The sequence below is a fragment of the Rhinatrema bivittatum genome, chromosome 2, assembly GCF_901001135.1.
Source record: "Rhinatrema bivittatum chromosome 2, aRhiBiv1.1, whole genome shotgun sequence".
Classification (NCBI taxonomy): domain Eukaryota; kingdom Metazoa; phylum Chordata; class Amphibia; order Gymnophiona; family Rhinatrematidae; genus Rhinatrema; species Rhinatrema bivittatum.
In genome coordinates, this window is record NC_042616.1 from 177,447,084 (window position 1) to 177,472,110 (window position 25,027).

The window sequence follows — 25,027 nt, forward strand, 5'->3', positions numbered from 1 at the left end:
CTTTTGAATCTGCTCGCCAAAGAGATTGTCTCCTATGCAGGGGAGGCCGGACAACCTATCTTGGACTTCCGGTCGAAGGTCTGAAGACTTGAGCCAAGCCCATCGTCTCACTGAAATAGCAGCTGCAGATACTCTGGTTGCAGTGTCAAAGTTGTCATAACATGATCTGATCTCATGTTTGCCTGCCTCCAAACCCTTGTTAACTAGGGTGTGGAGTTGTTCTGGAAGTGACTGAGGCATGGAAGCTGTCAACTCCTGTATCTTTTTAGAAATGACACTATTATATTGGGTCATATAGAGTTGGTAAGTGGCAATTCAGAGGATCAACATTGATCCTTGAAAGACTCGGCGACCAATGGCATCCAAAAACTTCTGTTCCTTCCCAGGGGGAAAAGAAGTGTGAGGTTTCGACCTTTTTGTTCTCTTTTGCGCAGATTCAACCACAGATTGGTGATCTAACTGAGGCTTCTGAAAGCCTGGAGCTGACTGCACCAAATAGGTAGAGTCAGTTTTTCTGTGGACTGGTGCAATGGAGCCAGGATGTTCCCAGTTCTTCTTGAGGAGGTCCAGAAGAACTTGGTGGATAGGGATGGAGGTGATTTCCTTGGGCGCATACAGGAATTGAAGCAACACCATCATTTGATGTCTGTTGTCCTGTTCTGTTAGTAATTGGAAGGGGACCAATTCAGACATTTCCTTCACAAAATTTATGAAAGAAAGGTCCTCTGGAGAACGCTTTCTACTCTCAGTGGGTGAAGGAGGTGATGGCAAATCATCGGTGTCTGGTGAGGAATCATCAGTCCAGGTATCATAAGGAGCAGCACCTGTCCCTCTAGGAACTAGAGAGGGACGGGGTAATTGGATACCTGAAGGTCCCGATCTAGGCTCCGAAGGCATCGGAGGAATAACCGGAGGCACCGATGAAGGCAATGAAGGCCCTGGCGCCGATGGAGGTATCGGCACCTATGTCGATGGCTGAGGCAGAACTCCCGATGGAGGGATGCGGAATGATTTTTCTCCTCCCGATGATAAATTAAGTGGGGAGGGCACCGGAGCCATCGGTTACCCGGGGTCCATCGGTGGAAAAGCGGCTATAAGCGCTTCCATCCTCGATAGCAGCAGTGCCAAGGCTGCTGGAATCGGGTCAGTAGTCTGTTCCACTATCGGTACCTTTTCGATGGCCTCCTGAACCATCGGGTCCAGGTCTTCTCGGAGACCTGGAGCAAGCAGCCCCGGCTCCGGAACAGAAGAGAAGGCAGAAGCATAGCCGGAGGGCTATATTAAAGGCGGAGTCGCGGCTATCCACGCCCTGTCAGGCGAGGATTGCCTTGGTGACCCGGTCGCCGAAAAGGTCGGTGCCTTTTCTGGATGGGGTTTCTTCGACGGCGGCTCGGACGATGGCGAGGTCGATGGTTTCGCTCCCTCGATAGTCCGAGACTTTCGGTGCCAATGGCGATGTTTCTCCTTATGATCCCCTCGTCCTGAGGGGGAGAAGAGGTTGTCGAAGGCCGAGAAGTTGTCAATGCCAGGCAGTCACCAGTCGGTGGTCGATGTTAGCACGACGTTGACGGTGCCGGTTCAGATGACGTTAATGCAATGGATGGAGTCGGAGTTTGAGCATGGAAGAGAAGTCCCATCTTCTCCATTCTGGTCTTGCGACCTTTTGGTGTCATTAGGGCACATTTGGTGCAGGTCAAGACATCGTGCTCTCGTCCAAGGCAAATTACACAGACTTTATGGGGGTCTGTAATGGACATGGTACGAGTACAGTCCGGGCACCAACGGAACCCCGACGCCATGGCCATAGAAAAAAATCGAGCCGTGGTACAGTCGACGGCCAGTAGGTCGCGAGGGCCAAACTAGACGGTAATCGATGGAAAACGGGTAAAAACTTACCGGAGTACCGCAGACTGAAAAAGTTAACGGAGGGACCCCTGTGGGGCAATTTAACTTTTAATAATTCCGTGAGGAAAATTCCTGTTAGGAATCCTTGCAGAGCTCCTTAACCACATGGCTACTGCTGCGCAGAAAAAAGAAGACTAAAGAGGGACCCCTGCTGGCTGCAGGGTTAGTGCCATGCTGGGCATGCCCAGTAGGGGCCAGTCAAAGTTCTAGAAACTTTGACAAAAGTGTTCCATGATTGGGCTCCATCCTGTGATGTCACCCATATGTGAGGTCTACCATCCTGCTTGTCCTGTGAGAATCTTTGTACTACTGACACAGTCTTACTCATGAAGGCACTTTGAACACAGTGGTGAGACACCCTCGTCAAGGTCGTCCTCATAAACAAAAATATGGCAATTAGATCTTATATCTTTTAGCGCCACCCACAATGTTTACTTGTTACAAGTAGACTCTTTATAGATTTGGATCTTTTATTAAACCCACATGATAATTATCAAAAAGATGTATATAAGCTTTTGAGACTAAATGGATCCTGTCTTCAGCTTTGTTACATTTTTTCCAGTTTTAATCCAGGGTCAATGTAGCCAACTATAACTCTGCAATGCTCATTACAACAAAAGAATTTCACATCATGCTAGTACCAACATTTACTAGGTTTTTATTATACTCGTATCTGAAAAATCTAAAGAAATTTTCTACAGACTAAAAACTAAAAAATATCATATATCTTTAGAGTTTAGGAAGGGTAAGATAACCTTTTTGTTACTACCTAATTTTATTTTGTAGACACGGAGTTGTGATGTTGCCCCTGTCTCACTTTGGAAATTTTCAGAAGCAGCATTAGGCATGGATGGTTTACAGCAGTGTTTTTCAAAATGGAGTATCCCCCTAGTCAGTCTGTTTTTCAGAATATCCATAATAAATATTCATGAGATAAATCTGCTTGCAGATCTCTCATACATATTGCGGATATTCTGAAAACCTGATTGCCTACTGGGTACTCCAGGACCAGCTTGAGAAAGACTGTTAAAGGATTATGCCAAGAGCATATCAGCCACTTACCAGCAATAGCTCCTGCCAAAAGGAGATAACCTGCACTAACCCGTCCATTTTCACCTGCGAAAGCAGTCTTCATGTGAGCATAACAAGGGAAGTAAATGGCAGAGAAGGGGATGTCACGCAAAAAGCATGCCTTAGCACCCTAAAGGGAGACATTAAAATAGAAATAAATTATGAATGTAAGAATTAAAGAAATGTCAACTAAGATCAATGTAATAGGCCTGGCAAGTGTAGCCTTGTTTGGGTTCTGAAGTACAAAACCTTCTAAACCAATAGGAATATACATGGTGGCCCATATTTTCGTCATTATAAGCCAAACACACCATAGAACTAATTTTTTGTCCCTAAATGCAATAGGTTGTAATAGCAATAGCATAACCGGAGTTTCTGACCAGTAGGATTGCGCAGTCTGAGAAAAAGGAAATTCTACTGATCATTAAAAGGTGAATTTTAAAAGCCCGATACATGCATTAATTAGGGGATGTATGAATATGCAAGACTCACACACACCAAGTAGACTTTAAAAGTTGCTGAGATATGCGTGTAATCCCAGAGCGTGCATATCTAAAAAATATTCAAAAAGGGATGGGGTGAGGGTGTGGTCTCAGTAGGGCATGGGTATTTCGGGGTGTGAACCTGAGATGTGCGCATAAATACATAATCTGGTGAGTGCAGAGGCCCTCTAACGCGTAACTTTACTTATGTTATGCAAGTTAAAAAAATAAAGAAAAATAGGCAGATCTATGGGGTTTTAGGGGTCAGGGATAACTGGGGGAGTGAAGGCTATTAAACTAGGGGGGGTTTGGAGGACCTCTCTCTTCTAACTGGGTGAACTGGGGATGAACTGGTAAAACTGGGAATAGCATTGGTGTGCGCCCCTTTTAAGATTCCCCGCTTTACGTGGTAAAAGAGGCATTTGCGTGCACAGGTGCATGCCTACTTAAAATTTTGCGCACATTTGCATGCAGCCAGGTTATTTTATAACATGTGTGAGTATGTTATAAGATGGTTATGTCCCTAGGGGCAGGCCATGTATTATGTGCCAATGTGCACCCTTATACCGGTTTAAAATTACTCCTTTAGTGACCAGGAAATTACCATCAGGTAACATTGACCAACTAGAAGTTGTAATGTCTATGAAAAGCTAGTATCAACACCAAACAGCAATGTGACAATATTCTGAAAATATTCCATTTCATAACCCCACAGAAAACTTTCATCCTCTAATTCTTACAATTTGGTGCATGATCAAGAATACTCAACATATTATTGATTAAAAATGAAATTTAAAATCTAACATGCAGCAGAAACAAGTCAACTGACATACTCCGAATCTGCACGTACACGGTGAAAAAAAACAAGCTAGTTTCATATATAACCAAATTCTGGCACATGCCAGGAATGCTGACTGCCTTCTCCCTGTCTTTTTTTTTTTTTCCTATAACTCAGTGTTGTTTCATTTCAAAATATTTATGAGAAAAGGTATTCTGGAATCAAGACAGATAAAATAAGGCAAACAACAGCCTTAGAGGAATTATCAGTGCATGCTTAGGGCTAAGGGTGTGAGGAAAAGGCAATGTTCTTGAAAATGATCCAAGGTACCATATTAAGAAAATGCAGGCCTTATATTTTTTTAAATTGACATTTTTAGGTAGTCTCTGCACTTTCCCCCCCACATTGACATAATTGTGTCTATTTTGCTGGACACAAGCACGATTGTCTGAAGGGTTTTCATTAAAGCAATTGTTCCAAACCATGTCTTTAAGGTCTTCTGAAAGTCAGAAGCCATCACTAAGACACAACAGCATGAATGAAGACTTAAGCAAAGAAAACCCATAGAGAAAACCAGTTCTAACTGAAATCATTGGGTTTACAGTATGACCATCATTTCTTTTCCTATTCACATTTTGCTTTGCAAATATGTTGATGGTCATCTCCTGGATGCCACCATTGTAACTCCTATTTTATCACCTAGATAGTTTGTGGATGTTTTCCTGGTTGGGCTTCAGACAGACAGACTAGCTGGCCAGAAAGCTAGGATTGTTGGTAACTGAGAAAAAAAAAATAAAATAAATATATATATATATATATATCAATCATGCACCCAGCGTCTTAGACTGATCTCTCTCGTATAAGACTCCTTTTGTGTGTGCTTTAGAACTGGGAGACAGACTGTCGAGTGAGTTCCCCTTTCAGACAATTTCATAATTCTTACTCCTTAATCAGGGCAACAGACAAAGCAACTGCCAAAGAGGTGCCTCCTGCACTGTGCAAAGCTCGGCACCTCCAGGAAGTTTGTCTCTGATGATAACTGTTTCCCATCTCCGTCAGAATGAGAATGCAGTGTTTGAACAGCTCCCCATTTCCCCTAAGGTATCATTATAATAAGCAACACAGACTTAGTTCAATTTACAGTAATGAAGAAGGAGCCTGATAATAGTAATTTAAATAGGCTGAGCCAGCCTTTAAGCTCAAGAAAGACAACACACATATCTCTTAAAGACCACCATATTCAAACAATTTTACTAAAGCATGTAGTAATGATGGCATAAGCTGCTTTGTCAGAACTCTTTTTCATAAACTACAGTGATGATGCAACACTTTGATATCTTATAGTTATTGTGTTGTCTGAACGATTCATATACTTTAGCTTGACTATGTCTTGTATGAATTGGATACAACTGGTTAAATGAAGGAACTGTTTCTTTGGAAGCAAACCTGCTCACAGAGTGGTTGGCCCTGTAGTATGATAGGGTATTTGTGGAACTATACTAATGATTAAGGGGAAGATTTTAAAAGGTGCACTCGTATGCTATAAAATCGTTGGGCCGCGCGTGCGCATGTGCAGGCAGCGCACGCAAGGGGGGGGGGGGTGTCTATTTTTAACAAAGTACATGCGACGACGAGATCAGGCCTCTCCCAGGTCCCTCCCAGTCCGCTCCAATGAAGGAGTGGACTGGGAAGGAACTTACCAACCCACCTACCTAACCTTCCTTCCCCTTCCCCTCTCTACTCCCCACCCCCTAAACCTAACCTACCTTATCTATTTTTTTTGTTTTTTGTTTTTTTTAGTTTTTAAGTTGCTGCTCCTCCGGAGCAGAAGCAACTTGCGCGTGCTGGCCAACTGCTTGCACGCGCTTCCCCGGCACAGTGGAAAATGGCCGCTGTACAGCCCCGCCCCTCCCCACAGACCGCCCCCTTTTCAGGTCCCGGCACTTAATCATGTCCCAGCACGTGAAAACTGACCCGGCAGCGTAAGGCCCAGGATTTACGCGCGCCGGGGTTTAAAAATTTACCCAGTAAAGGCTAGCAGCTTCTTGTTAATGGCCAGTACTGTGAGTAGAACTGACAGTCTATGCACATATGTCTCTGATGAAGGAAGCTTGCTCAACCAACAGGAAGAAAACCTTCTAATTTGAGAGAAGAATGTTTGCACATGGGATATAGCAAAGGAACAGAGTCAATATAGCTTAAAGTGTCTTATTCAAAGGGACACAGCCTATACTTCATAAAACAATGCTCAGTAACACAGTTGTAGTGATAAGAATAAGTGAAGCAAATTGAAACATTGCTGTTAACTTGTGCAAACGAGTTACTTGCATGCCTGTGATTTGCTGATTTTAAACACCATAGCTTAGAGAACTGATGATGGATGAGTGGAACAGGGCGTCTAGGGGATCATAGTCATCTTTTGGATTCCTCTGTGACTTAAATCTTTCCTAATATTAGGAAACCTGGAATAGGTTCATGAGTTCAGTCACCAGTTTGCAAGTGCCAATTGCTGTTCTGAGGCTATGACAGTGGTAGTGCAAATTATATTTTCAGGGAAGTAAGAGGGAAAGACCACATACAGACACAGTAACATTCTACCTAGTGGCTCTTGATTTTGCTGAATAAGGAAACAATGGTTGCAGAATTAACATAAAACCAAATTTCCAATTAAAAAACATTCTAATTAATTTTAGCACATATATTTGTGTTATCCTATTCAGAGTCAATGGCATTCTTTGTAAGTAATCATCTAACCATAAATTAATTTCATTCAATGCATAGGGGCACCAATATAACAAATGCACTAAGAAGAAAGAAAAAAACAAGCTAGGAAAACAAAATGTGAATTGTGAAAATCTGTGAAAGGTATAGTGAACCTTATTTATCAGAATGACAACCAAGCAAGAAAAAAAAGTAAAGTTATAAGGAAGTTCATTTTAAATACATCATCTAAAAGAGAAATTTTACAAATTTTCAAGATGCCAAGATAGAATAATTGGACCTGCAGGCTTCCACTGAGTGTATCAAATAATCAGGACTTAATTTGCAGACAAAGAAAAAATGAGCTGTGCAGGGAGGAGGTGAGGTGAAGTAAGCTAGGCCCAGGTGTAACCTATACAAAGAGGTGGGACCTTGGCAGAGTGTGAACTCTCTTCCCTCCAAACACACATGCCCCAACAGACTCTTCCTATTCTAAACATGCTCAATGAGTACCGGTGGGCAATGGACAGCTGTGGATTGAGCACTGGTGGAAGCTGGATAAGGAGGAGAATGAGGCCCTTTCTCTCAAACCTCCTCCTCTCTGCCCTGGTTATCCTGGACTCTGTTCCCAGCTCCACATGAATCCTCTAGTGAGCCTTGAACCTCCAAGTCTTTGCTGGTCCACAAGCCTCTCTTCTCCCCAGAAAATTACCCTCTCCTCCTCTCCATTCTCAGCCAGTAAGGCATAAGCCTCCTCTTGAAACCAAAATCAGCTGACTCTTATCTGCCTTGGTGGATGGAGGCAGACTAGCACACAACGCTCACTCTCCTTACATGGGGGTGTGGATGTCTGGAATTCAAAAGCACGGCTTGGTTTCTGCCACCTCGAGGGAAAAGGAAGGAAGCAGTGCTGCATGTTTTCCTCACTTCCTCTCTTCTCTCACTGCTCCAATAGATTCCCTTTCTATCCTTTTCCTCTTCTCACATTTTCCGTCCTTCCAATCCCCTCACTCACAGACTGCCCCCCCCCCAACTCTGATCATCTCCTTACATCTCATAGACCCTACGATCTTTGCACTCTCACGCCATAGCACTTTTGATCCCCTCACTCTTTCTCCCCATCTCTTCCGCGTAACCCTCAGCCCCTCTGATTTCTTTAACTTTTTCCATCCCCACTTACTTGCCCTCCCCATGAACCCCTCCTTCGCTCTTTTGCCCCTCCCCATCATCCTCACTTTACTTCCGTTTCCTATGATCCCTTTACTCATTCTTCCCACACACACACATCCCTTCACTCACACTCTTGTTCTTTTGCCCCTCCAACAATGTGGTCATTAGCAGCAGAGGTGGCAAGCCTGGGATGTCAATATACCCAGTAGTTGCAGAAGCAGTGGGCTGACAGGCATTCATTGCATATCTCTTCAGCTTTGGCTGTTTTTCCCTCATGGCCTCCTCGATTGTGCTAGGAAATCACACAGAAATCAAAAACAGATGGCTGCTCCCATCTCAGGAAAGCAGCTCCAATACTCTCTGCTCTGTTTTGCTTCCGACAGTGGCTGGGAGGTCATAAGTGATCTGTGCCATCATTGCATCTGTTCTATCTCCGCTAGGGAACAAGAACTGATTTACACTACCAGCTCTGCTCCGCTTCCTTGAGTCCCAGAAAAAGGTGGCAAAATGCCATTCTGGGTTGTTCTGCCAGAAATTAAGCTTTTGGTAGCAGACAAAAAAAGGGGGAGTGAATCTGTACAAGTTGAAAACTTGTAAGCAGTAGTGCCAATCAGCATGGCCAGACTTGAAATCTTGACAATTGGCATTACTGTTCACAAGTTTCAGACTTGTGTTAATTCAACCTCTTTTTGTGATTATTTGCTCTCGATGTCTGCTTCAAGATCACTCCCTTATCGCCTATTTCCTGCAGAGTAGGTGGGAGGGAGCAACTGGTGGAGCAGGGCTGGATTAGAGGTCAGAGTGCTGTTCTTTGCTCTGTCTGTCTCTGTTTTTTGTATTTAGCTCACGCCTTTTCATTGACAGCTCAAGGCAGGTTACATTCAGGTACTGTAGGTATTTCACTGTCTCCAGACAGCTTACAGTCTAAAGTTGCACCTGAAGCAATGCAGGGTCAAGTGTCTTGTCCAAAGTCACAAGGAGCGGCAGTGGGATTTGAGCCCTGACTTCCCTGGTTCTTAACTTGCTTCTCTAACTATTTGTTGTATCTGTGGGCCCTTGCATTGAGGCAAGATTAACTCTACTCACAAGGAGGAGCCCTGCGGGTTCCCACCATCAGCAGGTGGACCCAGATGAAGCAGAGACCGGTCAGGACCTTCACCTTTACCAGCCCATGTTCCCCTCGGGTTGAGCCTTTGGGTACCAGGGCTAGCAGGACTTAGATGTGGTCTCTGCTGATGGCAGAAGAGAGGGTCTGAAGTAAGCTAGGACTGTAGGGAGGCGGCAGTCAGGCGTATCCAAGGTCCAGGCAATAGTCAGAGGCAGGCAGCGGTCAGTTATATCTGGGATCTAGGCAATGGTCAGAGGAAAGCAGCGATCAGGCGTATCTGGGGTTCAGGCAATGGTCAGAGGCAGGCAGCGGTCAGGCATATCCCAGTGTCCAGGCAATGGTCAGAGGCAGGCAGCAGTCAGGCATATTCCAGTGTCCAGGCAATAATCAAACCAGGTATCTTTATCTTTATTTAAAATTTGTTAATCACCTATACATTAGGCGATGTACAAAAGGAACCAAAAGGATCCAAAAACATGCATAAAATCTTGTACATATACAGAACATAAACATAACAGTCAAATTAAGAGACAAAATCCCAAACCAGTCTTATAGTTTAATAAATTGCCTGTCTAAATAGCCATGTTTTTAAAGAAATGTTGAAGGACTTTACACTGTCTCAATGATTCGGGAAATGAGTTCCAAAGGAAGGGCACTGCAACTGAAAAAGCACAGTCCCTGGTATTACACAACCTGGTCTGTAGTGGTGAGGGCACATTCTGAAGGCCCCTCTGGGATGAGTGTAGCGGATGAGTAGGGCAGTAAAGACACAACAGAGCATTACCCCTGGGAGAGATAGAAGAAGAAATCAGTTTAAAAGTAATAAGAGCAACCTTGTACTTAATATGCTTGGCAATTGGGAGCCATGAAGAGCGATAAGAATAGAAGTGATGTGGTCACGTCTATTAGTGCCAGCAATGAGTCGTGTGGCGGTATTCAGAAGCAGCTGAAGGAGTTGTAAGGTAATTGCAAGTAGACCCAAAAGAATGGAGTTACAATAATCCGCAATGGGGAGGGACAGAGGCCCGTTCTACTGTAAGGAAATCGGAATTATCAAGCAAATATTTGATGCCACAAAGTACATGCAGTTTGAAGAAGCCCAACTTAATTCTGCTTTCACATGGGGGTCAAAAAAATAACAGGATCAATTAAGACACCTAAGTTGTGAATGCAAAAATTAAGTGAAAAAGGTGTTATCGATTAAAATCGAGGTGTGTAACGTTAGAATGAGGATACTGGATTAGCACTGTGTTTTAGAGAGGTATCCAGCCAAGAGAGAAGAAAAGGGATGGACAGGCAAGGCAGGCAGGCAAGGACAAGAACAAGCAGAAACGTGGATGGAACAGACTGGAACAAAGACAGAAGACAAACCAAAGACATCTAGACAAGGACTGAAGACAAGCGGGATGAAGACTGGAACAAGACTGGAGGTGAAGACTTCGATCAGGCGGAGAAGCACATGCACTACTCATCGTAGCTGGAACTGTTGCTGAGGCAGGTTACATTTGGGGAGCTGCCCTTATAAAGGGCAGCATCAAGAATATCATCAATAGGGCCGCAGGGACTTTTCCGCCATGGTCCCTTTAAGAGAGGCGACGTTGGCACGCACCTTAGAGAGAGGTGTGGTGTGCAGAGGCCGGTAGCATCCTGCCATGTGTGTGCTGGTGGCGTTTTGCTGTATCTCGGGATTAGGATGGGAGGACCGGCTCTAGAGGTGAGAGCAGTGGTTCATAGGGACCGCTGATGGTACCACCACTAAGCTACTCTTCCATTCCTCCAGGCTCCATCTCCTCCCTTCTCTTTCTTGGAAGCAGCCTGAAAGGGAGGAGATGGAGAAGAACACTTCTGCATCAATGGCAGGGGGTGGCAGGAAATTCGAATCAAACAGTTACCAACAAGGGCCCTGAACATGGTGGTTGGTGAAACCGATAAGTATGGGAAAATAAGTGTGGGAGCTTGCTGGGCAGACTGGATGGGCTGATTGGTCTTTTTATGCTGCCATTTCTATGTTTCTATGTATTCGAGGCTCTTTCCCCAACAAATTAAGCCTTGAAAATAATTATCTGAACTTTCAGCTCTCATGACACTCTATATAATTTATAGTTATTTATCTTCTCATGCCCTTAAAGCCAAACATATTTTTGCCCAAGAAGCCAATTCATGTTCAAACATGTAGTGTTCTTTCAGATTTTACTGACTGAAGCTGGATCAAGCCAAGTGTCTCCTCAACTTGTTAAATGCATTCAGTAAATTTAAATGGGGGTCAATCAACATCCGGGATACCTAAACTGTGAACTGGCCTTGCATTATTTTATTCGCTGCAGCAACATTTATAGAAACAGATCTCTAAGCATGTTACACTTACTATAAGGCATGCAATAAAATGCTGCCATAAATAGAGAAAAATAAGAGGCTTTATTGATTACTAGACTCAGCAAAGCTTTTAGCCCAATTGTTGGAAGAACAATCCAAGGTTAGGCTGAAGAAAGATTTTCAGCTTGCATTTGAAAGCCATCAAACAGAAATGAAGCATCCAAGATTTTAAGGGTATAAGGGGCGAAAACTCTTGCAGCAACTATTACAAGACAAGGTAATAGAGCAGTGGAAGAGAAGCAGCTCTTTATCTCCCTACCAGGATCTCCCTCCCCCCTCCTTCCAAACTGATCAACAGCAAGAAGAAGAAGGGTGACATCTCTGGCTGCATCCTCTTCCTCCCTTCTCTGCTGTCTGCCCCAATAGCAGTACTGAGTTCCATGTATTTAAAAGCAACAGTCTGCCCAGAGCTACAGAGGTGGAGGATGCAGCTGATGTATTGCTGCTCTTTTGCTTTTGCCACTGAACAGCTGCTGCCTGGCTGACCCTGCCCAGGTTCTCCTGCAATGAATTTACAGGAAGAGCCAGATTTTAGTGGAGCCATGGTCCTGTGACCCATCCCATTCTGGCACCTGTGCTCCTATTTGCATATAAGACATCAGCACACAAGTGGTGATAAGAACATGCCATACTGGGTCAGACCAAGGGTCCATCAAGTCCAGCATCCTGTTTCCAATCCAGGCCATAAGTACCTGGCAAGTACCCAAAAACTAATATATCCCATGCTACTAATGCTAGTAATAGCAGTGGCTAGTTTCTAAGTCAACTTGATTAATATCAGGTAATGGACTTCTCCTCCTAGAACTTATCCAAACCTTTTTTAAACCCAGCTACACTAACTGCACTAACCACATCCCCTGGCAACAAATTCCAGAGTTTAATTGTGCGCTGAGTGAAAAAGAACTTTCTCCGATTTGTTTTAAACGTGCTACATGCTAACAGGAGTGCCCCCTAGTCCTTCTATTATCCAAAAGAGTAAATAACCGATTCACATTTACCTGTTTCTAGACCTCTCATGATTTTAAACACCTCTATCATATCTCCCCATCAGCCGTCTCTTCTCCAAGCTGAACAGCCCTAACCTCTTTAGTCTTTCCTCATAGGGGAGCTGTTCCATCCCCTTTATCATTTTGGTCGCCCTTCTCTGTACCTTCTCCATCGCAACTATATCTTTTTTGAGATGCGGCAACCAGAATTGTACACAGTATTCAAGGTGCGGTTTCACCATGGAGCGATACAGAGGCATTATGACATTTTCCGTTTTATTCACTATTCCCTTCCTAATAATTCCTAATATTGTTTGCTTTTTTGACTGCTGCAGCACACTGAGCCAACAATTTCATTTGTATTATCCACTATGATGCCTAGATCTTTTTCCTGGGTGGTAGCTCCTAATATGGAACCTAACATCGTGTAACTACAGCAAGGGTTATTTTTCCCTATCAGCTTGCATTTGTCCACATTAAATTTCATCTGCCATTTGGATGCCCAATCTTCCAGTCTCACAAGGTCCTAGAAGATACTGAGTAATGACCAATTCTTTTCTCTCCTAGGTTGTTTCTCCCTCTTTATCAGCCATTCTCTCCATGCCCTTCTCTCTCATCCCTCTTCTCCTGCTTATTCATGCCTGCTTGTAATCCTTTTTCCTCTCTTTTATACATGAACCCCACTTTTTCCTCCCAATAGCAGTGCAGTATCCCAGATCCTCTTCCCACACCTGTCAACCCTTTCCTCTCCCTCCCCCCATTTTGTCTCTCTTATTCTCCTTATTTTCTATCTCACTTTCCCTCCCCTTTTCATTCTGTCTCACTTTTGAATGACCACAGAACAGGGACTTTAAGAAGAGACTCTATAGGCCTAATAAACCAAACATAGTTAGATTGTTAGAAACAGAACAAAAACAGGAGAGTAGAGTTCTGGAGTTGATCTGTAACAGTGTTTCCCAACCGGTGTGCTGCGGCACACTACTCTGCCATGGCTAAAGTGCAGGTATGCCACAGCTGCAGCCTTTATTTTGCCTTTCCCTCTGGGCCAGCAGGCTATCCTCCCACCAGCTAGGGGCATCAGAGATCAGTGTTTATTGGCAGTTGTTCCTGCTTTCCCTCTGCTGGCTCTCTGCAATGGAAATTGAACAGGGCTCTGTAGGCTTGTGAGACTTGCTGCCTCCTGAAGTTCAGACTGCAGGGGGAAGCTAACAAAGGTGGAAGAAGCAGAACTGGGCAAGCCTGCTCCCAGACTTCTGCTGTTCAAGGATTGGGAATGGAGTGGGGAAAAGGGACAGTTGAATGTGCCACCGGTTGTGGGAGAGAGGGGGGAGAGGGAAGAAGATGATGCTTCAAAGAGATGAGGAGTGGAAGTGGAAGGAGAGTGAAGACAATGATGCCAGGGAGTGAGGTTGAGGGAAGGTGATGCCAGGGGATTGAAGGAAAGGAAAGAGAAGGTGATGATAGGGAGTGGGGGATATGGAAGATTATGATGATGATAGTGGGAGGGAGAGAGAGAGAGGGAAAGTGATGATGCCAGGGGGTGAGGGAGAGGGAGGAAGATGATGATGATCATGATGCCAGGAAGTGAGAAAGATGGCAGGTGATTCCAGGGGGTGGAGGGAAAGGGAAGAGAAGGTGATTGGCATAGGGGGGAGGGAGAGAGGGAAGTTAATGATGAAGTCATGGGTGAGGGACAGGTGTAGAGAGGGATGTGATGATGCCAGGGAGTGGAGGCATAGGGAAGCTGATGATGCCAGGTGGAAGGAGACGGAAGGTGAGGATGATGGGAGGTGAAGGGATAGGGAATGTCATGATGAGGACAGTGGGTGGGAGAGTGGTGGTGGAAAGTGATGATGCCAGGGAGTGAAGGAGAGGGGTAGAAGAAAAGGGAAGGTGGTGAGGATTCAAGGGGTGAGGAGGTGAAGAGAGAAGATGATGCCAGGAGGTAAGGGTGAGAGGTGGAGGAGGAAGGTTATGGTGATGTAAGGGGCAGCAGGGAAGAGGTGGTGGCAGAGGGAAGGTGATGATGATGACTGGGGGTGGGGCTGGGGGAAAGAGATGGAGGGAAAGGGAAGGTGATGGCAGGGAGTGAGGAAAAGAGGGAAAAGCATGATGATGATAGCAGGGGAGGTACAGAAGAGAGGGAGGAGAGAGAAGGTGATGATTCCAGGGAGAGAGGGGTAGAGGGAAAGGGAATGTGGTAATGATGATGCAAGGGGTGAGGAGAAGAGATGGAGGGAGAGAGGGAACGTGATGGTGATGCCACAGAGTTGGGGGAGAGAGGTAGAGAGAAAGGGAAGATGATGATGTGATGATGCCAGGGTTGAAAAGGTGGAGAGAGAAGGGGATGATAATTCCAGGGAGAAGGGGGAAGGATGGAAGGAGAGGGAAGGTGATGTAATGGAGATAGGAGAAGGATGGTGATAATGCAAGGGGAGGTGAAGAGATGGTGGGAAAGGGAAGGCGAAGATGATGCCAGAGGATGGTGGAAAGGGAAGGGAAGATGATGATGCCAGGGGAGAGGGGTGAATGTGATGGTGGGGAAAGAGGGAAGGGAGAAGGGAGAAGGTGATGGTGCCAAGGGATGAGGCAGGGAGAAGGTGATGATGATGCCAATGGGATGGGGGGGGTGAGGGAAGAGAAGAGGAAGTGGTTGGTGAACCCTGAGCTAGGTGTGCTGTGAAACAAAAAAGATTGGGAAGCACTGATCTATAAGAATACTGTGGTCTGTGGTGTCAAAAGCAGCACTTAAGTCATGGAGGGCAAACTCTGCTCCTCAAGCTTCACAAATAAATCTGGTTGTCTGACTTCTACAGTGAATGCTCATAAGATATTTGCATGCATTAGATCTAAGATCCAATTTAATATGCATAATTTAACTATTCTAAAAACCAGACCTGTTTGTGGCACTTGAGGACTAGAGTTAGCCACCCTGACTTAAAAAAAATAAAAACAACATTTATATGATGAAAGAAAAAGATCATGAACCAGCTTAATGAAAGATTTCATGTCTAAATAAAATGTCTTCCTCTCTCTCAACACTTTTCTTCTTTTAAATAGAAAATATTAATCCTCATTCTTCCTTTCATAATTTAAAAACACAGTAAGCAGTCTCTTGTACCAGTCGTAAATAATATCAAACAAGAAACAGAGCAAAACCTTGAATAATGCTTCAGTATACAAAAAGAAGAAATATTTGAGATTAAACGTACGGTAACTATAAAACAACCTTATTCAGGAAATGGTATCAGATATAAATGTGCTTGTAATTTTTAATCTGCAGGCTCTTGCCCACGATGGGCTTCATCCAGCATCATAAACCAAGCACCAGAGCTCAGTTCATATACCTTTTCCCAAAAAACCTTTTAAAATTTTAATTCAAAAACTTTTATTATTCCTCTCCATCTTTTGAAAAGCTGAACTGAGCCATGAGAGGCCATTTTCTGATGAAACATTGTCGATGTTGGGATAGTGTTTTGAGCACTTGATCATGAAAGGAGCGGGTTATAAAGATCAGTAATAGTATGTTTTTAATGAATATCTTTAATGGAGAGGAATAATAAAAGCTTTAGAATTAAATAAAAAAAGTTTTTGATAAAAGGTATATGACGCGAGTTCTGGTGCTTGGTTTATGATACTGGAGGAAACCCACTGTGGGCAAGAGCCTGCAGATTAAAAATTGCAAGCACATTTATCTCTGATACCATTTCCTGAATAAAGTTGTTTTATAGTTACATTTTAATCTCAAATATGTTTTCTTTTTGTAAATATAAGAAAAAAATGCTAGAAATAAAAAATAAACAACCTCTGCCTTATACCTACTCAAGAAGAAAAGGTATCAGAATCCAAAGTGTGGTAAAGCTAAATCTCCTGTCTCTTGCCCACAATGGGCTTCAATCAGGATTCAAACCAAAGCACTGTCTTAATGCTGTTATTATTATACCAGTGTTTAATTTTAAAAAAAAAACCTCTCTCCAAGTTTATTACAAAATATTCTGAGTCATAAAAATCTGTTTGAAGTAGCCTGGAAGAGTCACAGGTGCAGCTCAAAACTGTTGTAATAGCCCCAGATAAGGTTAAGAGAAAGATAACTGCTTTCTGGTGACCATTTTGCAGTGGTGTATTTTATGAATGGGAATATTTTCTAATAAACTTGGAGAGTATTCAGTTTTCCTAGGTTATCACCTGTGCAGCTCTTTAAGAATTATATGCAAAAAATGTTAGATTCCACAAAAAGCTTTAACTCCTATGGCTAAATGTTATTTTTTGCCTTCTCCTAAAGTACCTGGGACTCAGGATAATGGGCCAGTCAAGCTTAGACCATGAGTAGGGATCTCACGGATATGCTGGAATCTTCAGTGGTGGAAGACTCACACAGAGCAAGTCTATGACTTTTGTTTTTCTTAAGGATCATGACTTAGTACTTCGGTTATGTTTTCAAAAGTCCCAGACCTCTTTTATGGGCTCTAAAGTTTGGATTTTTCTGGATTTGTATACAGCTAGCCATAATGCGGCGGAAGAAATTTCTTGCTATGCATAAAGAAGTGCAAGCCCTAACAGCATCTTTTCTTTTGTATTTCCCATGCAAATGTATTATGGTTATGGCTGATGTGAAATGTTTTTTTCGAACCAACCCAGCTGAGGTTCTTTTTAGATTTTATGAGGTCTAGTTCAATTTGCGTTAGATTTGTAGATCGGAGGTTGAGATTTTATTCTTAGTTGTTTATGAAAAATTGGTAGTTTCTTTTTTTTTCTCCTCTTTTCTTTTCCCTTCTTCCAGGGTTTTCTTGGATCTCCTCTCTTATATTAGTTCTAAGTACTGCAGCACTATTTGTTTAGTTTCTGTTCTATTATTGCATTGCTTCTCCCCACTCCTTTTACTTGTGCTGTACTTGTTTGTATATTTAACTGCATAAATAAAAGTTTAAAAAACCCCCCACAAAAACAAGGCTGTATTTATACGCAACCTATTGAAAGAAATGGAATCCTGCGCTCATTTAATTCCCTAGGGAAATACTTATGAGCCTTCCAAAGTCTATAGGGAGGGCAGTAGCATATGGATGCTACTGCCCTCCCTATAAATGAACTCAGTTTGGATCTTAAGTTTGGTTTCTTGACATTTTAGCTAAGGGGAGAGGCTATTCAGCTTACTACATTATTTAAGAATATGCATGTGGTCTAATATATTTTGCTTAGTCCATATTACCAATGCTATCTTTTCTGTTGTATGTTTTGACACATCCCTAACAGAAAAAAAAAAGTCATGTATCTTTTTCCTTTTTTTTTTTTTTAAAACATTCCTTTCACAAAGACTGTTTTTCATATTATTCCAACCAGAGCACTTTTATTGTTTTCTAATGTTAACATGTACTTATTTCTCCCAGCACAATGTATTTATGCTTATATATCAAAATACCACATCATTAAAATGGCCAGGGAAATTATTAAAACTGCCTTACCAAATGCAGACTCATCATTTCTATTACTCAAGAAATCACAAATTTCCAGAATAAACTGCATAATTTGTGCATTGCAGGCATGCAGAGATAAAAAAAGGTTTCTCATTAAGGTGGCTGACATGTAAGCAAACAGATCAAAATATGGAACAAACTTTATAATAATGCATTTTGGTCAAAGTCCAATATTACACAGTCTAGAGTTTCTCTCTCAGGATTCTGGTTAAGGTCTGAGAAAGCATGTTAAAAGGCAGGCCTCATTTACCTTCAAGTTAATTGCCCGCAACCAGCTCAGGCCAATTAGAAAGGCTTTGCAAGATTGGCCACAGTATCTTAAAATAAAAAAAAACCAACACATTTATTTTGCTTCTTACACCTTTCTGATGTGGACAGCAGACTGGAAGCCATAAGGTGTTTTAATCAATCCCTACTAAGTGGTTAGGATCATCCACCTTAGTTTATTCTAGTGCCAATCCACCAGGCATGAAATTGTTGGCTCGTACTGTGCAGGGTGAACTGTGCCTCTTAATGAAACTTACAATTGGCTTCCACCTTCAATATCTTTAGTATCCTTACATTTCTTAATCTACAATGGTATCTCCGTGAATGAACCAGGAGAGAAAGAATCCCGGGTTGGTAGCATGCTTGTAGGGCAGGTTCTTTAGCATGCTAATTCCTGCTGCTACCAGCCCTACCAGCAACTAAACAAACTATTTCTAGTACAAGGGGAGAGTAATTATACTCACAAAGGCACCTCTGTGTCAGGTTGGGCACAAGGAGCCAGCAGGTCTGGGAGACGCAGGCTTAACCTCGTCTCCTGCAGTGAATGCACATTGTCTAGTGTAGGGGAAAAATGCCAGACTGGGGGACCTAGCTGTATTGAAGACAGAGGTGCACCTTGTCTGGGAGGGTTATTTAATGCTTCTGGCACCTGTACTTGCACCCACCCCCTTTTTTTGTACCATACAGGTTTAGAATTTATTTGGCATCTGTGATTGTTATTTTGATCCTATGGCTATAAACAATAGGCAGCATGTCATTTCTTGATTCGATAGCATTCTTCTTTACTTTTTTTTTTTTTGTTGTTAGCTGGTTAACCCCTTCTGAGCAACAATATTCAATCTGGTATTGACACATGGCATGCATCCAAAACATAATGCAACACTTTTTCTTTCCCTTCTCCAAAAGCAAAAATAATAGTTAGAGACCGGAGATGTTTTAGTTAATGCACTTCAAAGGAGAAGTTGTTTAAGGAAAAATCCATTGCTCTTGGTAAATATGTAATAAAATGTTAAAAACCAGAAGCAAATGCTTAATGCTAGAGCATATGCTATTTAGTCCAATTCAGACAAAAATTACTTTCTTTGACATCTATTAATGCCTCTGGAAATAGTTCTGACTAGTGCGTGTTATCATCCATTACTCCTGCCCCCAACTATTTTTTGGGCTTAATAAAGATGTGTTCCCTGGGGACAAAAGGCCTTACTGACAAGATCCTTTCTAGTTATATCTCAATATCTTTCCTTCCTAGAGGGTAAATCTCTAAAATATAAAAAGCTGTCACATTAAACAAAAACCATAGCTTGGACGATCACCTGTTTGATAATTTCACTGGTACATCATCAGATAAAGGTATGGAAGTTCTCCTCTCACACCATAAATCTCTCTTTGGAGTCCAGTAAGGATCATTTTTAGCACCAGCACTATTCAAAGTGCATGTGAGCCATTCAGGAGCTGAATGCCTATAATAGACAACTTTCACAGTTATGCTGATGAAATTTAGATCTACATAATGGTAGCATGACTGACTACCTCATGCTGCTGAGTTATCTCATTTAGACCAGGGACAGAAAAGGGATGAAATGAGAAGTTGTACTTGATTAAGGAAATCTATGGCAGAACTCACAGTTGACTTTTTTGAGGAAATCTCAACCTTACATAAAGTGGTCTGCTATTTAGGAGGCATCTTTTACTATTAGATTAACCTGATACCCAAATTAGTGGAAGGATTTAAATGAGCTTTCCTCATTTCAATGCTTCTTAGCATTTTCAGCTTTTTTTTCTGAGATGTGAACTATAGAACAGGTTCACTCTGATTCCTTCCAGAAAATTCAAAATGTTCTCTCTCTGTACCTCCTCTCAGTGACCTTCACAGGAAATAATTTCTTCAGAATGTGTTAAGCTCATTATTAAGTTAAACAAGGGAGCCTAAAGCACTCAGTGTGAAGTATTGACTACAGGCGTGTGTAATTTACTGTTCATATTTTGTATAAAAAAGGACCCAAATCAAATTTGTCTTCATTAGCCTAAAGATGTCTGCAATGCTGTGTTGGCTTATGATGTTTAAGGTCCATTGGAAAGAACATTTGTACCCAGATTAAGCTCAACACAGCTGGCAAACTGTTTCTGACTAATTCTTTTTTGAGGGAGATACAATTCTGACCTACTTTGTTCACCTTCAAGGCAAGTTTAAAAGCCTACTTCCTTCTATAATACTTCATGGGACTCTATAAATTGCCTGCTACATTGATTTATGACACTGTTACTTGATTTTTTAGATGGGAACTTTAAAACAAGCATGTGGATGACCATACATGCACATATGAGCATGCAACACGCTATATATGCTAGAATTTTAAATCGTGCATGCAATTACACATGTATGATTTAAAATATGCCTACCACATATATGCGTGCTCTTAATTTTAAGCTGTTATTCGAACAAATGTATGCAAATCTTGTAAACCGTTGTGATCTACGTTTGGAACGACGGCAAATAAAACATCTAAATAAATAAACAAATGTATTTCACTTTCTTAGGACTTTGTCGGCTTTATTCAAACCTCTCTGGTTCTTCAGCCTGTATTCCCCCCAGCTGACCCAGTCATTTAAGGCCTAAACAGAGATTTATGCAGACTTACACCTCATCAGGAGCACAAGAAAACATGTAGGACTAACAGCCTGCCATGTGCCGCAGCTGCCAGATTTAAAATACGGATTCACACTTGTAACTGTTGGCCTTGTCCTGAAATGCCCATGCCCTGCCTCTTTATCGTCCCTTTGGTTTTTGCTCAAGCACATGCATATACATGCATAATTCACAGCTTTAAAAATATGTGCTGCTCACGTGCGGCCCAGATACTGCCTTATACAGGCCTTATTGAGCGAGCAACATTTTTAAAATTCAAACCCTTGGAGTACTGTACCATGAAACCTGATTTAATCAACTAAAAGCGGTATTGACTATATTTAAATAAAAGTAGAAGGCTTAAAATCAGCAATAAATATTATACTATGTGTTGGGACTTGGTTTTTAAGAGGGTAATCAAAATATTGTATGCATGGAGGCGGCAGCCGGGACCACTGGTCATGCAGACACCAGCCAGTGAACTATGTGACATTTTTGACACGGACTCATCCCAGAGTCCAGAGATGTTAACCCCAGCCAAGGTGCGTTATCCTGTCATTACCAGAGACTTCTTGTTCAAAGCATTGGTTTTGGGAAACAGATGAAGTACACCGAAAATGGAGGTTTCCTTACTGTCGCCAGTCTGCAACACCTCGGGGTGGAGACGGAGTTCAACAATGCCAACAGCTAATACTCAGACCACATCAGGAATGTCCAAAAGAACATTTATAGAAAAAAAAACTTGAGTACAGGGACCTTGTATTGAGAGAGTTTTACCAACGAGAAGATGAAAGTTTGCAAACCTGGGAGTGAAAAACTCTCTTTTTATTGGTTATTGGTTGAGAGCTCAGAGATCTATGGTTATGGCTGGGGTCATTAGGGCTAGGCAGCTTCCTAAGGATTTCTAATGAAATGATCTGAAGGGCTTGTAGGCAAGTGTGCATAACTTTCCTGTAATTTGGGTAGTTGACCACTATAGGGGGATTCTAGAGAAGCCACTGCAAACCAGAGAGGAGCTGTCATCACTCTTGCGAAAAGCTTTCTGGGAGTTGCAGCTTTAAGGGAATATGGCCAGGGAAGCAAGGTGGGTGTAATTAGGAAATTGAGTAAAGAACAAAGAAAAATTATGAAGCTGGAAAAGCAGGACAGAGAGAAACAGGCTGGAACACCATTAGGAAGGCAGACCTCAGTGTCTATGCCGGATAACCTCAGAACAAATATGCAGGTAATAATTTCCATTTAAGAAGCCTGAACATCCAGCTATTAGGGATTTTAAGCAGTTTGCCAGTGCATAGAAGCAAGGCTTGCTTTTTCTCTGCATGTAGTTAAGTGGCTGGTATTTAACCACTTATTATAATAATGTACACCCCCATTTCCAGTGAGGTCACCTTCAGGGGCTGCAGGGGTGGGGAGTGACCCTTCTGTAGTACCAGAAAACCACCAGAATTCAAACTAATCAGGGACCAGACAAATCTGGGAGGCACAAAGAGAAACTTACACATAACAGTGTCCACACCTTAGTTATGTAGTTCCGAAGCAAACAATTTATTGCATAGTTCCAAAATAAACTTAAAAAATCAAAGCAAGTCTCTCCGCATCCAGTAGAATCCCCCGAGAAAAAGACAAAAAAACAAACCCCAAAAACAAGTCATTTACAACCTCCAATCCATTTAAGAGCCCAAATACAGTCTTCACTTCTGTTTCCCAGTTATCTCTCTCTCGTTCTGTTAACCAAGGTTGTCAGGTTACTAACTCCCAGAACACCAATATCTTCAATTTCTCTTCACTGTGGGCTTCTCCAGCAACTACAGAGACTTTTCTTTCTCTTAGAGTTATGGTCCTTCTGGTGGACTCTAGGTGATTTTGGCAGGAGCCCTTCCCTGGTTCCTCCAACAAGTTTTTCCAATGCCACTCTGCAAACCCCTTTTCCTTGAGACTGTATCCCCAAATTCAATTCTCCATTCAGCCCTCCGTGGATTCCTTGGTTAGGAGTTCCCCTGATACTTCTCTCTTTCTTCTCTAGACTCCAAGTCACCTCTCCTTTGGTGATGCATGGAAAGCATTATTTATATACCAGATAAACCCATCCCTTAAAGGAAAGGAAACACCTTCCACCAGACCAGTTCTTACACAAAACTCATTAAACTTCTCATGAACTTCCTCTGCAGGAAAGATTCTCTCTCTAGATAAAACTCTTTTAGTAAACCCAAAGCAGGATAACAATTATGATTTAAGCACTGTTTTGAAAGTAAACTATAACCCAAGGCCATGTACATAGCTATTAATACATTTTTCAAAGATGGCATGCATGAAAATAAATAGCAGGACTGGAGCAATTAAAATAAAGATTGCACATGAGCATCACACAAACAAATCTAATCTATATTAAACAGTACATGTGAGTAAATAACACCACTAACATAGTTAATTGACATTGTATAGAATGACATTACACATAACGCAGAAGATGTTAATGCAAAAGACTAAAGGATTAGTTATTAGCTACTAGTCTCAGTTGCTCCTATCATGGAATATTTGGCCAAAAAGCCAAGCTTTCAGGGGCTTCCTGAAAGGGAAGTAGTTTTCAGTTCTGATAATGAGCTCCACAGGGAAAGGTTATTCTCAAGAAAGACCTATATTTGGTTTTGTCCTTTGGGGAAAGGGTAACTAAGAGGTTCCTTGAAATAAGAAGTCTTGTGAGTGTGTAAACAGAGTTTGTTCTTCAAGTATTCTGGGCAGTTTCCTTTCAAGACTTTGAATGTAAAGTATAAGGGCTTTAAATTTCACCAAGACAATGTTCCCACTTAGCAATCTGCTCACAGTGGCTTTGTGGACAGTGAGGGAGTAGCCTTGAAGGTGTTATGAGGGAAGTGTATGGCTTCTTTGTTGCTGGTCCTCTTTGATGTTGGGGAATGCCTCGTTTCCTCAAACCAGTGAGATTCCAGTAATTTCTTTGTCCATCGGGCCTAAGCACATTTTAGGCTGGGGATGTAGCTATGTAAGAGACCTGGCTTGAGTTGCAGGTAGGTTTGGGTTGTTTGGTATGAGGAAGAAAGGAAGTCTACCTTAGTCTTGAGTTATCCCTGAGGTGCCTTTTGTTGACATATTTAGCTGGTTTTGCTTTGATTGAGAGTGCTAATACTTTCTGGATGATTCAGACATTTTTGGTAGGTTAGGTTTTATATTACAATCAGCATACTTATGCAGTTTATTAGATTGAGCATTATAATACATTCAGGACTGTTAATCATGGTCTCTTTTAGACTGAGTGCTATATTACATGATTATATGCATGCTTGCAATGCCTTGAAGACATAAGCTGTGGAACTGAGTTGTAATAGTAAACTCTGAATGAAAATAAAAAGAAATTGTGCCTACGTGCAACATCTCATCTCTGGGTAGGGGAAGGAAATTAAGTCCCCATCCCAAAGAGTTTTGTGAGGGGAACAGTAACTCCCAGGTTTATTGCATGCCTGGAGGATATTTTGGCAATTGGCCTCAAGCCTTCCAACTTAAAAATGACATTTTTTTAGTTGTAGGTTAACTGCACAGGATATGTTGTTATGAAGTTTGAATAAAAGATTGTTCAAGATTCTAAAATTTCTAACTTATTTGTATTTACAATTTTTTATTCATTTCTTCCCCAGTTTTATATAGTAAGACTGTACAAAGCTGTGTAAAAATAAACATGCATAATATTACATGAGATTGTACAGAGGGACAATGTTGCCTTGTGAAGCCAGGCTGAGAATATGGTAAACAGGATTAAAAATACAAATCTGCGATGTATTAATTTTCCAAAATTGAATTCTAGACATATTTAATAGATATTTGATGGCTCTTTAACCCCGGTTATTAAAACGTTCTATATAGCAGAATGTGAAGACAAGGGTATACTGAGTAAAGGGTTAGGGGAGCATAAATCTCGTGTATCTAGTCCAACTGAAGTTATGGAAATTAGTTGCATTCGTTCTAATATATCGAGAATTCTTCTTTATCATCATCTTCTAAAGCCAAGCACTTAGATGAACTTGCATTTCAATCGGATAAAGATTTAGTGCTGAAAACTTTTAAAACAGAAACAAAGTTA

At 42.0% G+C, this 25,027-nt stretch overlaps 1 protein-coding gene across 1 annotated transcript in view; it reads right to left on the reverse strand.

Moving 5' to 3' along the window:
• Nucleotides 1–25,027, reverse strand: part of SLC25A13 (solute carrier family 25 member 13) — a 535,434-nt gene that overhangs the window by 27,342 nt on the left and 483,065 nt on the right. The window contains exon 15 of the mRNA XM_029588928.1: nt 2,968–3,106. Coding sequence (XP_029444788.1) covers nt 2,968–3,106 — 139 coding nt within the window. The remainder of the gene's footprint in view (nt 1–2,967; nt 3,107–25,027) is intronic.